Source organism: Stenella coeruleoalba (genome assembly GCF_951394435.1).
Source record: "Stenella coeruleoalba genome assembly, chromosome: 1".
In the NCBI taxonomy this organism is placed as follows: Eukaryota; Metazoa; Chordata; class Mammalia; order Artiodactyla; family Delphinidae; genus Stenella; species Stenella coeruleoalba.
The window spans coordinates 77896439-77914188 of NC_137169.1; the positions used below are offsets into that span (position 1 = coordinate 77896439).

At 33.1% G+C, this 17750-nt stretch overlaps 1 protein-coding gene across 2 annotated transcripts in view; it reads left to right on the forward strand.

The window, feature by feature from the left end:
- The window catches only part of PKN2 (protein kinase N2), a 128985-nt gene extending 114193 nt beyond the window's left edge, over window positions 1-14792 (forward strand). For both annotated transcript variants that reach the window (XM_079913503.1, XM_079913504.1), the window contains 7 exons: window positions 622-798; window positions 5389-5451; window positions 6699-6775; window positions 8793-8935; window positions 11064-11171; window positions 11377-11457; window positions 11545-14792. In XM_079913503.1, coding sequence (XP_079769629.1) covers window positions 622-798; window positions 5389-5451; window positions 6699-6775; window positions 8793-8935; window positions 11064-11171; window positions 11377-11457; window positions 11545-11748 — 853 coding nt within the window. In that variant the 3' untranslated portion in view covers window positions 11749-14792. The remainder of the gene's footprint in view (window positions 1-621; window positions 799-5388; window positions 5452-6698; window positions 6776-8792; window positions 8936-11063; window positions 11172-11376; window positions 11458-11544) is intronic.
- The last annotated feature ends 2958 nt before the right edge of the window (window positions 14793-17750 follow it).

Sequence of the window (17750 nt, forward strand, 5' to 3'; positions counted from 1 at the left end):
GAAACCTGTGATAGCTATAGATTTTATAGATAAATTGTATCATTCTCCAGGAGCTTCCTTGAAGTATGTTATAGAATTCTCCATGTAACCTCTTTATTTTCCAGTTAGCCTTCTAAATTAAAATTTTATGCAGTGTATCTTTACCTCTCAGCTTCATATATTATATGATAGAATATTTGGATACCACAGCTTGTGAATTATAAATATATACTGTCCTTGAAATTGCCTTGAGCAGAAAATTTGTATTTTAAAATTATGCTTTAGGTTGCTAAATCCTTTGACCAATTCCTGAAAATTTTTCACAATTCACTCCTAATTAAGCCTTTTTTATTAACTGTTACCACTAGCCATATGTGTGCTACTCTGATACTATCAATGTGAACTTATGTCATGCTAATCATATTTAGTTTTCATTAATATATTTCTATTAAAGTTATATATATCAAGTAGCCCAAATTTTTCAAAGCATTTGTAGCAAAACTAGGACACGTTTTATGGTTTTAAAGTTATAATGGTTAAGAACTTTGCTCATTTTAGAGTTTAGTAATTTTTAAAGAATGTTATTTCCAACTAGAACTTTAAAAAAAAATACCAGTGATTTTTAAATATTTTCTCTTACAGCCTGATGTGTGAAAAAAGAATTTTTGAAACTGTGAATAGTGTAAGGCATCCCTTTTTGGTGAACCTTTTTGCATGTTTCCAAACCAAAGAGCATGTTTGCTTTGTAATGGAATATGCTGCCGGTGGGGACCTAATGATGCACATTCATACTGATGTCTTTTCTGAACCAAGAGCTGTGTGAGTATTTAGCATTTCTCTGAGTTTCTTCATGACTGATTTCTTTCTGGGAAGGAAAAAAGCTCTCTGAATTTTAGATTTATTTTTTTCCCTCATATGGAAAATAGATGAAGAAATAATAGAGCTCCTTACTTACCTTTTTGCCATAAATAAATGTATCTATTTTTCTCTGTTGTTCATGTTGAAAATTTCATGGATTACCCTAAATCACAATTGATAATTTAGATATACAATTCAGGTTTATTTTAGTAAAATTTCTTTTTTTCCAGTATATTTTCTCCCTAGGGAATGCCATCTAGGACCATGGCTTTAAATATTAACTATACTCAAAGTACAGTTAAGTGAAAAAAGAAAATGTAGAAGAGTTTGTATTATATATTTGTATGACATATTTGTATTTGCATTTTAAAGGGTAATTTAAAAGAGTATGTCTTAAGTGTTTGCTTGCATGTGCTTACAATACCTCTAAAGAATATAAAAGAAATTGGTATGCGTATCGCCTCCAATGAAAGGCATGGAATCCAGATATGATACTTAATAAATAACTGGGTATACTGTTTAAAATATATATTTCACTGAATGCTTACAGGATGTCAGGTACTGTGTTAAATATTTTAATTTATCACTAAACCCCTTTTTGTAGTTTTTGAATTTGATATTATATGAAGGTTTTACTTATTCAGATGCAAAAGAATAAATAATAGCAAACATTTGTGATTAAACATAATTATATATATTCTTCCCCTGTTGTTATCCCAGTTTTGAAGCTCTTAAGTGTTGGAGCTAGGATTTGAACCTAGGAAAATGCTCTTAATAGCTACACTGTATATGCAGGTGTTTACCAAATGTATATCTCCAGCCCTTACCTCTTACCTAAACTTCCAATTCCAACAACATTCAGCAGCCAACTTGACTCTTCCCTTTATATGGCTAATAAGTATTTCTTGTTTAACATCTCAGAATGAACGCCTGATATTTCCCATTTTCCCCCACCTCACCCACCACTCCCCAGCCTGTTACTCTTCTAGGCTTCTCTGTTATTAAATGGCAATACCATCTACCAGTTGTTCAAGCCAAAACACAGGAGTCATTCTTGATTCTCTTTTTTCCTTACATGCAACATCCAAATTCTACCTCCAAAACATAACCCAAATCATAAAAATCATAAACCAGTAGTAAAACTTTATTGAATTTTTATCACTTGTCTGTATTCTGACAGCTGACATTTGTGTAACATTTTTACTTTCATTCCTTTATTTGATTCTCATAACCATCAGAAGTATAATACAGCAGATAGTAGTACTAGGGCATTAGTTCTGATGGATTGTGAAGCTTTCAGAAAAGGAGGCAAAAGCCACAAAATAATAGAAGGCTACTAATAATTAATTCCCTGCATATTTAAAAATTAATATTTAAAAATTAAAAGCAGGGCATCTAGACTACTACTACTAGCCTTGTGCTAACTGCCTTGGGAATTTGTTTTGTTATGCCTTTTCTTTAATAAATATAAAATCCTATTCTGCCTTAACAAACTTTTTATTTTTGCTGAGAGTACAAATTATATAGTACCAATGAAACAATTAAGCCCAGTGAAATACAAGAATAAAACGCTTTATTGCAATACTTCATATCTAAAGTACCTCCCTCTAATCATTCAGATCTCACCTCAAATGTCATTCCTTTGGAGGTCTTTCCTCATTACTTTAATTAAAATACCACTGTATCACTAACGTCTAAATCAGGCCACACTCTATTCTATTTTATATTTTATATTCTTCATAGCACTTTATACCTGAAATCACCTTATTTATTTTTTACATTTTTATTGTCTGTCTCCCCTCACTAAAGGGGAGCAACAAGGACTATGTGTATTCTATGTACTAGTGGAACACCTAGAAGGGTGACTCACATATGCTAGGCAAACATTGTATTCTTATTGCTTGAGACGAAGGAATCGAAATTAATTTGAGTCCTAGCTTTGCTGTGTTCTGGCTATGTCGCTTTAGATAAATTAGTTACTCTTTCTGAGAGCTTCATTTTCTGCTTCTGTAAAATATTTATCTTAAAGGTTTGATTTGATGATACCCAGTATACCCAGTTATTTATTAAGTATCATTAGGACAATCTGTTTACAAATAATGGAGCAAAAGAGAAATCAGGGTATTTTTATGATTGTTACAGTATTGTTTTGCCACCAAAATAAGTTTGCTTAAAAAAAACTACCTTAAGCAATTTTAGAATCACATTTGTTTTAATGGACTTAAGCTAAATCTTTTAAACTTATGATAAATAATTACATAAGATCTAATGTATAATCAAATATTTATAAATAGTTGCATTTAAAAAATCTCCAAATTATGGTTCCATTTTTGTAAAAATAAAGAAACACAAAACATATCTACATGTACACGTAAATGCATTCTAAAATTTGAAGGACATTCACCAAACTAACAAAAGTAGTTACCTTTATGGATAGTAGTGGCATCAGGGTGAAATGGAGATGGATGAATGAAAAATTGTGCTTTAGGGTAGGGGTATTATGTGTATTTTATAGAGGAAATATCCATGTGTCACTTGTAAAATTAAGAACTGATTCTCTGAAGTGTCTCCTTATAGGGTATTCTACACTGAAGACAGATCTGCATTTTTTAATTCATTCATTTAGTTATTACCTACCTCCTTATTCAGTAAAGCTATTGTGTATCAAGCATTTTGCTAAGCATTTAGGCTAAACACTGAAAAAGACAAACATGGTCCGATCCCTCAAGAGTTAATATTCTAGCTGGGTTGAAGTTTTTCTAAGATCTAAACCTGTTTATCCAATTTCTAGACCTCTTCACCTGTCCCAAGGCAATTTGAGGTCAATATGTGTAAAGGCAAACTCACTTTCCCCACAAAACTTTGGCTACTTCTGTATTTCTCCACCTATTCATTACAATAAAAAGGAAACCTTGAGAGTTATCTTCATCTTTTCCCTTTCCCTCATCCTTTATAGCTAATGAGACACCAAGTCCTATCATGCTCGTTTTAAAGTTTCTCTTGAATCCATCTCTTATTCTCTTTGTTGCCACTACATTAGAGGTACTCATGATCTTTCATCTGTACTATCATTTTAGCCTTATCTGTTCCTTTTCCCTCTGGATATCTACCTACTTCCACTCCACTTCATACTACTATCAAGAAAGTTCTCTAACATAAATCTGATTATTCTGCCCTGATTAAAATTGTTTGATTTGCTATCACTAAGAGAAGAATTTTCAGTACAGGCATACCTCATAGATATTGCAGGTTCAGTTCCATACTGAAACAAACATCATAATAAAACAAATATAATAAAATGAGTCGTGAATTTTCTGGTTTCCTGGTGCATATAAAAGTTACATTTACAGGGCTTCCTTGGTGGCGTAGTGGTTCAGAATCCACCTGCCAGTTCAGGGGACATGGGTTCGAGCCCTGGTCTGGGAAGATCCCACATGCTGCGGAGCAACTGGGCCCGTGAGCCACAATTAACTGAGCCTGCGCGTCTGGAAGCCTGTGCTCCACAAAAAGAGGCCGCGACAGTGAGAGGCCTGCGCACCATGATGAAGAGTGGCCCCTGCTTGCCACAACTAGAGAAAGCCCATGCACAGAAACGAAGACCAACACAGCCATAAATAAATAAATAAATAAATTACAAAAAAAAAAGTTACATTTACACTATACTGTAGTCAATTAAGTGTTCGATAGCATTATGTCTAAAAAAAACCAATATACATACCTTAATTAAAAAATACTTTATTGTTAAAAAATGCTAACAATGATCTGATCCTTCAGCAGGTCGTAATCTTTTTGCAATAATAATGTCAGAAATCACAGATCACCATAACAAAAATAATAATGATGAAAAACTTGAAATATTGAGAGAATTACCAAAATGTGACACAGAGACCTGAAGTGAGCAAATGCTGTTGGAAAAATGGAGCCCATAATGTTACTCCATTCAGGGTTGCCACAAACCTTCAATTTGTAAGAAAACACAGTTGTCTGTGAAGCACAATAAAGTAAAAACACAGTAAAACAAGGTATGCCTGTGTTCATAATATGACATTCAAGGTCCTTCACAACTTGATCTCAGGCTATCTTTTCAGCTGCATCTCCCGCTACTTCTTCCTCATCCTTTACTTCAGCCACAACAAACTCATTATGGTTGTCAAACAGGTTATGCCTTTTACACGCCTATTCCTTTCCCTCTTAGGAGCATACCCTATATTTCCCATACAAAAGTTCTACCTTTCATACCGTCCTGCCTTTATGATGGCATATTGTACTTTCTTCGAAGAACCAGATCAAATGTCTACCCCAAGGGCTTCAATGACTCCACCAGGCAAAGTTAATGGCTTCCATTTTAGAGACTGCATTTTTCTTATTTTTAAATTTCACCCCTAATATTTAGCACATATCTTACTTATATGTCTGGCACATAGTAAGGACTAAATAAATACTTGTGAAATTAGTTAACTACAGAGTTCTGCTTTGAAGCATAAAAGTATAAACTGGGATTCATGAGTAGTGGAATTTATTAAACTTCTTTTGATTTAATTCTTAAAACAGATTTTATGCTGCATGTGTAGTTCTTGGGTTGCAGTATTTACATGAACACAAAATTGTTTATAGGTAAGTAAAGTTTTGATATTTTCTAATTGCTTATTTTGATATGAAGTAGAATTAAAGATAATTAAGAAGGATATTTTGTTTAACCAGCTTCTTAATTTTCTCTTTTGTATGATAACTGATCACTAAAAAAGTTAAACTCCAATTTTGAAAAACATGGTTAACACAATAATTAATGATAAATTTCTTTGTTACTGGTCCTCTGCCCATTACCTAATTAGAATAGTCAAATTATAAGTTGACCTATGATAACAGAATTTACCAACAATATTCATCCTGGTGAATACTTTATATTCAACTGATCCACTTGTGCCAGATTATAAAACATCACCTTGCTTCCTTCATTAAGCCTTGCTGTCAACTAGACAGTGTACTTGGTGACATATCTGATTTATGTACTGGCACAAACTCCTTACCAAATTGCAGACTAGTTCGAAATAGTTCATAGCCCAGCAATTAGTCTATGGTTAACACTTTGAATAACATTGCTCTAGATCAGACACATTATGGGAAGGCCAGTAAGAATTAAGACTGTAAACATCAGTTTATTCAAACATCTAACAATGTTTCCAAGATAACAGTTTCCTAATGGCCCTATTTAACTTAAAGAATAAAATACTTTCAACTTAATTTGTAATCATTTAATATGACTTAATAGCTTCCTCTTTATTTTGAATTATTCTCTTAGAAGGTTAAACCTGCTCCCTTATACCTTACTTATACTGTTTGTTTGATAATTCATTCTTATGGATGGCGTGTAGGCAAACTTCAAAGTTAGTCCAAGTCCGAGAGCTCCCTGATGGTCTTGTGCTTTGGATTTGGCTCTTTCACTGCCGTGACCCAGGTTCGGTCTCTTGTAGGGGAACTGAGATCCCCACAAGCTGCGTGACATGGCCATTAATTAATTAAAGAATTAATTAATTAATTAAACTTGAGTTAAAGATCCATGAACTCCTTCTGAGCTTTAAAATATTTATTTAAATAGATCAAACATTTCTCTTTTAGATACATTCTTCCTTTTCTGCATAACGGGGAAAATATTCAGAAATTATTTTTTGTAAAGTAATAAACTTGCCAAAAGGAAGAAAATGAACATTTGTAATATAGTATTTAAATCTCAAACCATAACTTGAAAAAATTCATTTTTAGTAAAGAGAAAGTACGGCTCCTATTAAAATGATATTTTTATTATATTATCTACTGATTTTATTGATTTTTTTTTCATTTTGCATTTTTTTTATCCTGAACAGAGATTTGAAATTGGATAACTTATTGCTAGATACAGAGGGCTTTGTGAAAATTGCTGATTTTGGTCTTTGCAAAGAAGGTAATTGGGTATTTTAAAGTGCCTTTTCTAATAGATTACTGTTCCTTTGTACTTTGGAAGTTTTCAAATTTGTCTGTGGAGAGCAAAATGTATTTTTTAATTTATTAAAAATTAAACTTTAACTTATTCTTTATTGAGACTTACAGGTTGTTCATATAACCTAATTATCATATTATTAAGAATTTATTCTGTGAATATGAATAAGGTTAGGTTTTCAGAAATCATAGTATAAAAATAAGATTCTCTTTGTATGATTAATAATTCTCTCTACTCTAAGAAAGCATTGGTTAAGCACCAAATTTTTTGCTTTGCTGAGATTGTGCAGAGTAAATTATGCGTGCCTAAAAACTTCTCTCCTGCTTCTTAAAACTTTTAACATTTAAAATAGGAAAAATATATGCATATGCCTCAAGAATCTTTTATGTACCTATACGTGTGTGAGTCCACACACAAACATATGTAAATAAATATGTAAACTGGGGAAATTTGAATCAAGAGGTAGCATAAGAAAATATAAAGAGCATGGGCTTAGGCACCACACAGTCCTAAGTTTGAATCCTGGCGCTGCCACTTATTTGCCCTGTGTCTTTGGACAAGTTACTTTTAACCTCATTGAGTCTGTTTCCTTAGCTATAAAATAAATATAATCCTTCTTGTTTAGGAGTATTATGAGAATTAGAGATAAGTATGTAAATAGGTACACTTAATACACTGTATTGTAGCAAACATTGTCTGTCTCCCCCTCTACTCTGATAGCTTCCTGTTTCTTATTCAGCTTTCTTTCCATAGTATATAGTATAGTGCTTGGCACAGCTTAAGTATTCAGTGAATGCTTAATTAATAAGTAATTGGATGAATTAATGAATGAACTTTATAAATCTGTGTCCATCAGTTACCAACTGACCTCCTAATTATTGAATCTAATGAAAGTTTTTTTTCCTTTTTTGGACACTATTGACTTAAATGCTTTTGTTCCTCTAGAGTCTGGCCTTAGCCCATTGCTTTTCTCAGGTAGTTTTTAACTAGCAACTATATTCTAATGATTTCCAAATCTATTATTTCCTTTCCTGACATATATAGTCAACTATCTACTAGACAGTTTTACTTGGTCAGCAGGTACCTCAAACGCTGCACAAGCAAGTTTCTTTTCCTCAGTCTCGTTTGAAGTTGATGGTGCCACAATCCTCTCAATCTCCCAATTTGAAAATGTGGAATTATCCTGGACTCTCTCCTCTTCACTACTTTCTACATCCTGTTAATCACCAAATTGTGCTGACATCTACCGCCTTAATATTTCTTAAGTTTTTCATCTTCCCTCTACCTCTGCCAACCATCATCTTGTTTTGAAAAGACTACTTTAATAGCCTTTTAACTTTTCTGTCTCTGTTCTTTTTCTCCCTCAAATCAGTCTGCCATGTAATTGCTAAAATGCAAAAGGGGCACATATAAATACAAATCTGACCATGGTACGCCGCTACTGAAAACCTTCAGTGGCAAAGATGTGATATACATTGCCCTTCCTGATCTGCCTGCCTCCTTCTCCAGCCAGATCTCTTGTAGCTGTCTGCCTAGTACTTTCTGTTGCAACAACAATAAACTGCTTACAGTCTTTGTCTCTCCACCACTATCACTCATCTCAGCTCTATTTGCTGACTAATGTCTGCTCATCCTTCACTCAACTCAGGTGTCACCTCTGCAGATAAGTTACCTGAGGCTCCTCTCCTCCTATCCCAACTAACAAGTCAGCTTTCATAAGATGATGTGTATAATGTGCTTTTAGCAGTTTAGAATACAATGAGACATTTTCTTCAATATGTAGAATGTATATTTGACTAATTTATTACTAAATTTTGAGAAACATATTTAGAAAACGAGTTAGCTAAAGTCTTTAATGTATTTTGAGTTTGATTACCATGCACAAATGTACACCTTTAATTTTGCTTCCTAAGGATATCTTCTAATTTTTTTGCCAGATTTTTTTCTTTGCTAACAAATATTTGAATTTTACCTTTTTCAGGAATGGGGTTTGGAGATAGGACAAGCACATTTTGTGGCACTCCTGAATTTCTTGCCCCAGAAGTATTAACAGAAACATCCTATACAAGGGCTGTAGATTGGTGGGGCCTTGGCGTACTTATATATGAAATGCTCGTTGGTGAGGTAAGCAGTATAAAATAGGTAAAAGGGAAACGTGATTGAAAGAACAAAGCATGTCACTTATAAAACCACTTAATATGTTTCCTGCGTAAGTAGAACTTAAGCTTAATAAATATTTATATATATATTAGTAATTGCCTATGATCCTATATTACCTTCACCATCTTTTTTAGATTTTTATATTATCTGTGGAATGTTTACCAATGCTTCAAAAATAGTTTCTTATATTTCAGTGTTGCTCTGGTTATATTTTTAAACACAATCACACATAACTGATTGTTTCATAAGAAATAGAAAGCAAGAAGACTGATAAAAGGAATGTACTCTGTACCTGTAAAGAAAGGTCAGCTATATATTAGTCAAAAATAAATGTTACCTTCAAAAGCGATACAGTAGAATTGAAAAGATTAACATTTTTTTTCCTACTATTTTCTTTAGATTAACTTAAAATAAATTTCTGGGGGTAACTTAGTTGTATACAGAAATTGTTACACTTAGAAAACAGTGAATTATATCTAATTAATAAAGCAGTAAGAAGAGACTAATCTATTTTGTTATAAATTTTTGGACATGATAAATTAGGGTGGAATTAAAAAAGAGTAAATATTTAGACAAGTAATTGAAAATTACTTAGATGGGTTTGATGATCTTGAGATGCAAGAAAAATTACCTTGCATTGGTTCATTGTTCTGCCGTTTCCCTGATGCCAATGACCAACCTTGAACATTCTAGGCATGAAAAAACTAGTAGCTGAATGATGAATGACTAAATTATTGAATGTCAGACATTTCTGAAGTTTTGCCCTGTGATTGTCATTTAGTGGCACTTATACCAAACAAGTAAATAAATGAATTTAGTTCATCCAATGACAGTACCTTTTGATATGTCAAATTGGAGTGGAAACTTGGAAAAGGAGGAAAAGAAATAGCAAATTAAAACGTTTACTGTGTGCTAGGCACTATTCTATGTGCTTTATAAGTATTAGCTCATTTCATTTTTCAGCAAACTTTAATGAGCTCAATAGTAGTCTTATGTTTATCTCCAGATGCATAAATAGAGACACAAAGAAGTTAATAGCTTGCTTAAAGTCACACAGCTCTCATATGGTAGAGCTGGGATTTTAACCTGTCTGTAAACCATTGTGGTTTGCTGCCTGCAGGATAGGGTATTTAATATACCCAAATTTATTTCTTTTCTTAAGACCATGGGTTCAGATCTGAATTTTTCACCTCTATTTAGAAAAGCATAAAGATGGAAAGATATATTTTATCCCTAATCCACAGTGGTCTTTATTTTCTGTGAGTGCCAGAAGTACTCATACTAGTTGTTTCTGTAAGCTCTGACATACTTGAACTTTTTTTTTTAATAGGTTTATTTTATTTATTTACTTATTGATTTTTGGCTGCGTTGGGTCTTCGTTGCTGCATGCAGGCTTTCCCTAGTTGCGATGAGCGGGGGCTGTTCTTCGTTGCAGTACGTGGGCTTCTCACCGCGGTCACTTCTCTTGCTGTGGAGCGTGGGCTCTAGGGCGCAGGCTCAGTAGTTGTGACACACGGGCTCTAGAGCATAGGCTGAATAGTTGTGGCGCATGGGCTTAGTTGCTCCATGGCATGTGGGATCTTCCCAGACCGGGGCTCGAACCCGGGCTCAAACCTGTGTCCTCTGCAATGGCAGATGATTCTTAACCACTGTACCACCAGGGAAATCCCAGCAGTTACTTCTAAGTGCAGTCATTATGCCTGCAGTCTCTAATTGTGTTTTGCCACCATTAATTTGCTGTTGACTGTGAAATTCAAACCACATCCATGTCTGATGTATTTCTACAAAGTCTGTGCTTCCCTCTGTAGTAACATGTATTACTGTATTTGCCTTACCCATTTCCTTCTGTCTTTCCACAAGAAGATTTCAGTAAGAGTATATGGTGTATCCTCTGGTTAGTAGTTACCTATCTATGGTGTGTCTATTGTGATTTCTTGTAGTCCTTATTTGATGTTTTGGTGGGTCTGTTTTTTTGTTTTTCCTTTTTCTTATTTTCCTCACTATCTGGTTCTTGATTGTACTTCGGAACTTTGAATAGATGATTTTACTGTATTGAAACTCATTTTGACTGACTCAAGGATATTTCTTCTAGTCTCCCTTTCCTGGTGATGATGAAGAGGAGGTTTTTGACAGTATTGTAAATGATGAAGTAAGGTATCCAAGGTTCTTATCTACAGAAGCCATTTCAATAATGAGAAGGGTAAGAATTAATGATTTATAAAACTACTGAAATTTTTTAAAGAACATTTCCCAGTAGAATTTTAGAAGTTGTTTTTCAGGTATAGATGTTGCATGGTTTAGACAAACACATACCAAAAGAAACATCTAAAGCTTTGCAAGTTATGAGAATCCTTGTCAATGAGTCCCTGGTCTTATATTAACTTTCTTCCTTTATATTGTGTTAGTTATTAAGAAGAAATCCTGAGCGGCGCCTTGGAGCTGGTGAAAAAGATGCAGAGGATGTAAAAAAGCACCCATTTTTCCGAGTAAGTATGAAAGTTTAAAATTTTTTATGAAACTGTAGCAATTAGGAGTAGGAAACTAAACTGGTCATTTTATATTTTGTAATCCAGCTAATTGATTGGAGTGCTCTGATGGACAAAAAAGTAAAGCCGCCGTTTGTACCTACAATTAGAGGGCGGGAAGATGTTAGTAATTTTGATGATGAATTTACCTCAGAAGCACCTATTCTGACTCCACCTCGAGAACCAAGGATACTTTCAGAAGAGGAGCAAGAAATGTTCAGAGATTTTGACTACATTGCTGATTGGTGTTAAGTTGCTACACAATGTGAAACCAAGCAGACTGACTCATAAGAAGACCTCCTAAAAATAGCAACCCTTCATTTGCTCTCTGTGCCAACAAAAGCTTCTGAGTTTTTTTTAAACATATGAAGATGTGTTTAAAAATACTATTCTAATACCTTCTTGAAAAGTGGCTTCTCAATGTATTTTCAACGTAAATCTGAACACTGGAAACAGTTTCATGGAGTTTAAGCTGAATGAACATCGGCCATGAAAATTATCAGAAATGAATACTTTTGGATCAATAGTCTTATTTTTTAAAAAAAGGAAGAAACAAAAAAAACCACTCTTCTACAGTCCCTAGCTTTGCTGTACTCCTGTCTTAAATGGAAGGAAAATTAATCAGTTAACTTTCCTTAGCTGTATTTTACAAAAAGAGGAAAAAAGGGCTTGGGATGCTATTACTATTCACACATAGTATGATTCTGTTTGAATAAGGCAAATGCTCTTATTTTTGTAAAGAAATTACTGTAATATCAAAAAAATTAGTTTGTGCACATTTTGGGGCTTTTTTTCTTTAACAGAATGAGTTGATGTATTATAAATTTTCTATATTTATTAGGAGAAAATTTTTATTGCCTTATCTTTACCAACCGTGTAACAGAGCCTCATAGCTTTCCAACAGAGCTACTTGCCAAACAATTATGTTTATTAAACCAACTATGCTGAAACAAACAGAAACAACTAAACATCTACATTTACTTAAAATTTTAAGAATGAGGACTTACTATCAGCCTGAACCAAGATACTGTTACCTGTATGCATTCCCAAAGTCTAGATACTCAGTATGTTCAGTCATACCTTTTTCCCAAACCAGTGAACTGATTACTCCTTTTTTTGATATTGTACATTTATCAACCTAGTTCATCTTGTTCTTGTGTCTACTGTAGAAGGGAACTATATCTTTGTTAAAACATAGGGATTATCATTGTATACATGCTGTGAACATGTATATGTGCAAGTTGTAATGTATTCTATGTTGTAGGTTTATTATTTAATTTCACCACTTCATCACTTTTGTACAGTGGCCAAGCAGACACCTCAGACTCCAGCATTTACGTTAAGTGCATTTGTACATTTTAGGCCACTGGATCCAGATTTTATATTGGCAGTTACTGAGGGCAAAAGCAATATTTTATAACAGAATGTATAAATATTTTTGATAAAACAGTCTATATTTTATAAAAATTATTATAACACTAAAGCTGTACCTCAAAAGTCTCAAAAATAATTTGATCAAATACTTTTTTACAACTCTTCAGAGGATCCATTTGTGGCTTTTTAATGCTCTTATAAGGATAGGGAAGTCTTTCTGCAAGCCATGACTTTTCTACTTGCCTGGAGTTTTGGGTTTTTTTGTTTTGTTTTAATTGTTTTCCCTCCTAGTCTGACTTTATTGTTTTTCCCTAGTTCAGTAATAACATCTTTGATTCTGTGCTTAGCATGTTAGGGCCATCATACCTCAGGAATAGCAAGTTGTTAACTAACCATACTGAGTTAACCATTTAATCACTATGATCTCATGTCTCAAAAGTTGTTCAAGTTTAAATCCTATGAGAAAAATGAAAGCACATTGATTTATAGAGAATTAAGCTTAAAACATTTATGAATATTTCAGCCTTGCCAGGATGTGTTGGCATGTTTTTGCTATACTCTGAGAACAGTTAAATTGTTCAGAGATAATTCCTGTTTCCTTACAAATTGATTATTACCCATGATCCTTTGGGGGAAAATCTTACAGGAAGAGGGAGCAGCAATATGTTGTTTAAAATTCTTTTAAAATGCCAGTTAACTTCCTTGGTGAAGGACAGTAGAGGATCTTAGCTTAATTGTCTGGTTTTAATGTAAACAGTGTTAACACAACATTAAAAAAAACACTAAATACTTTTGAGGTACAGTCTGCTCACCTTTTCTGGTTCTCAAATATGCATAGAAAGCAATGTCTAAAATAGGCGTTTAGCATTAAAAACTGACATAGCATTTTGTAACTACACAGTGTACAGAATTTTTTTTTTAATTGAAGTCAATCACTAAAAAAATTAGAGGGCAGGGTATATTCACTAATTAAGCTAAAGAAAGCACTAATTTTTTTCTGTAGTTTCAAAAATATATATATTTTAGTCAGATTAAAAATTTTTAAACTCTATAGAATGTAAATATATTTTGTTATTACTGTATGTGTAAGTGACTGCTCAAGCACTTTGTAAGGAAATTAAGATATTTTAGAATGGTACACTATGCATTCAAATTAAATGTGCCTTTATGTCATTTTAAGAAAAAGTGTTTTGCAGTCATAAATTACCACAAATGCACAAATTAAAGTTTATTAGATTGTAATTTGTAACTTTGTTTTTAAGTATTATTTCCTTTTGGAAACTTCCTATTGGTCAGAATATGTATTAGCTTTCCTAGATTCAAGATCTCAAAGACTAGTTAACTTCAGTTAGCCTTCTTGCAGGTACTTTTTGTCCTAGGGAAGGGTAAAATCATTAAGAGTCAAACCAAATTGTCTACTTCACTGGTAACAGTGGGGAAATTTTGCATTCTGTTCCTGTAAGTTTAGTAGCATCTTTCATTCAGTGGTTACTTATGGGACGTCTTCTGTGTGCTAGACACTAAGGATAGAAAGGTGATAAAAAAAGGCACCAAAGTCTTCATAAATGAAGAATGGTAAACATTAATGCTAAAATGCAAGCACTAGTACTATATGTACTTTTCTCTTGTTTGAGAACAACTTATTTAATTTTAGAATCTGACCTTTCAGAAAATAGGTAAATGAAAACAGAATACTAGCTATTTTATAGTCATCTTATTCAAAAATTACAAATGGAATATTTCAGAAATGTAAAAAGAACCCTGCTATCTCTGTGACACAGATTAAGGTCATAATGTAATCACCATTGTATGTTGACTAGGTGAAAGCTGCATTATAGATTCAAATCTAACAAAATTTTTACAGGTGCTGCTGATCTTCCCAAAGCAACTGAGGGTGAGTATGAGAAACCCAAAAGAACAAATGCCGGATCATATTTTTAATATAGAATTCTTGTTTACCTTCTAGCTATCTTTTGAGATCTAGTGTTTCTCTGAGATATAAGCTTTATATGTATATACATATATAACTACATGTGTTTATAAATATATGTATGTAAATATATACATATATAAATAGAGGTAAGTTTGTAAAGTAACTTCTAAGTGTCAAAAATCTTGTGTAATTTCTTCTAGTATCTTGACTAAGTAGAAACTCTCAGACATCCAGTACGAAACGTAATTTGAGTCATTGCTGGTCTCATTAAAGATAAGAGTGGTCTCTGGCAACCCCTCACCCCAAAGTAAGCAAACAAACTTGAGCATGAATCTGCACACACTAGGGCTTCAGCACCTAAGAGTTAGGGAATATCCAAGCACAAAAGTGAGAATACTCAGAGGTTGGGATGGAAGCTTGAGTCCACAGATTAGGCCAGAGAAGTAGGAAGTTGGAGAGGATAAGAGCCAAAATGGCAGGGAGCTGACTTTGGAAATGCAGACACCCAGAAGTGGAGTTGCCAAGGATGGATTTCTATAGCAATACCTTTATGAGGATAACACACCTTGGAATTGCAGTAGAACTTATATGTTCTGTGCTAAAATTCTCTAGAGGAGCTCAAGTTCTACTTTGCAGATCACTCTCCATCTACCAGTAGAATCAAATACTTTCTCAATGAAAGCTTTCCTGGATGAAAATATATAGGATTTCAACAGGTTAAGATCAAGTAATACACTATCACAGATCACCAAATACATGAGAGACAGCAAGTTATCTTGAATGAAGCCAATAAAAATAGTAAATATAGACAGCCCCTCCAAAAGATTGCAAATATTAGAATTCTCATATACAAAATTTAAAATAACTATATAAAAAAGTTTATATACCTAAAATTTACCAGGATAAATATGTAAAATGAAATTTGAAAGGAATTAACAAACATTTTTTAAATCCAAAAATTAAAAAAAATATATAAATGACCAAATTTGAAACTCAGTGGAAGCATTACAGCAGATTACACAGGTGAAAAAAGAACTGGAGAACTGAAAGATACATCTGAAAAATAATCCCAAGTAAATCAAATAAAGAGATAAGGAAATGGAAGATATCAAAGGAAAGTTAAGAGATATGGAAGATGGAAGGGAGACACAATTGGAATAAATGGAAGAGAGGCAATATGTAAAGACATAATGGCTGCAAATTTCCCAGAGAAGAAAAATATTTAATAAGTACAATATTCTCCATACAGAATAAATATAAATTTATGCATAGAATCATTGTAGTGAAACTGCAGACCACAAAGACAACATTTTGAAAATACCCAGGGAGAAAGGAAAGACTAACAGCTAACTTTTCAATAGCAATAATAGAAGCAGTGGAATATTGCCTTCAGAGCACTGGAAAATAAAATGTCAACCTGAAATTGTGTAGGACGTAAACTTTTTTTAAGAATGAAATCAGTTAAAATATTTTTTAAAGGAGGGTTTATGATCAAGGTCCTACTCTAAAGGAAGTGCTTCAAGAACAAAGAAAATGATCCCCCAAGATGATCAAAGATACAAAAAAGGCTTGTGAGCAAATAAAATGGTAAACACTTAGGTAAATCTAAATAAACCAAATCCATACATAGAAGCCTTTTTTTTCTATGTTAAGTCAACAGAAATTCTGGACAACAGATGTAAGAAAATTGAGATAGAGAAGATCAGAGCTAAAGTATTCTATTGTGTTGTTGGGGTGTCTAGGTCTTTTTTGTTTTAACATCTTTATTGGAGTATAATTGCTTTACAAGGGTGTGTTAGTTTGTGCTGTATAACAAAGTGAATCAGCTATACATATACATATATCCCCATATCTCCTCCCTCTTGCGTCTCCCTCCCACCCTCCCTATCCCACCCCTCTATCAGTTTATCAGTTTAACCAGCTCGGTCACAAAACACCGAGCTGATCTTCCTGTGCTATGCGACTGCTTCCCACTAGCTATCTAGTTTACATTTGGTAGTGTATATATGTCCATGCCACTCTCTCACTTTGTCAGGGAAGGGTAAGCTGCGTGTCAAGGTATTGATCAGTTAAATGTACAATCATAAAATGTCAAGGATATTCACTGAAAGAATATAGTGTGTATAAATTCCAAACCAAAGGTAACATGGTAGAACTCTAAATGTATAGCAATATAAATGGAGCAGACTCACTAGTTAAAACCAAGGTATATATTTTTAAAAGGAAATCTGATTTTATAATGTTTACAAAAAGATAAATCTAAAACATATGTACGCAGAGAAGTTAAAAGCAAAAGTAGGAGGAAATACATATAATGCAAAAACCAATCAAACTAAAGCTATGGTAGCTCTATTTAATATCAAACAAAACTGATTTTAGACCCATCTTGAAAAAAATGTGTCACTTAGAGTGTTTCTACACAATGATAAAAGATTCAATTCACCAAAAAGATATAATAATTCCAAGCATATATGTATCTAATAAAATAGTCTCTAAATACATAAAGCAAAAATTCTTAGAGCTACTTTAAAAAACTAGCAAATATCCATCAGGGTAGAAGAATTCAACTCATTATTGGACAACAGACTTTCTAATCAACAAAGATATAAAATGTTAGAAGAAAACAGTAAACTTGGTCCAGTGGACGTACATAGATTTCTGCCTCCAACAATTAAGGGATTCCACAGTTTTTTTCAAGTACATATGGAGCATTTACAAAAATTGAGCCATAAAACAAATGGCAGAAAATTACAGAGTATAGTTATACCAATTATATTTCCTACCTGCTTAGAACAAAAAAATTACATATATGTATATATATGTGTGTGTGTATATAAAGTATTTGAGAAAAAAATTTACCCTTTCAATAATGGAGAAAATGAAATAATAGTAATCATTAAATACTTATAACTGAGTAATAGTAAAAACATTGCATTACATACCAAAA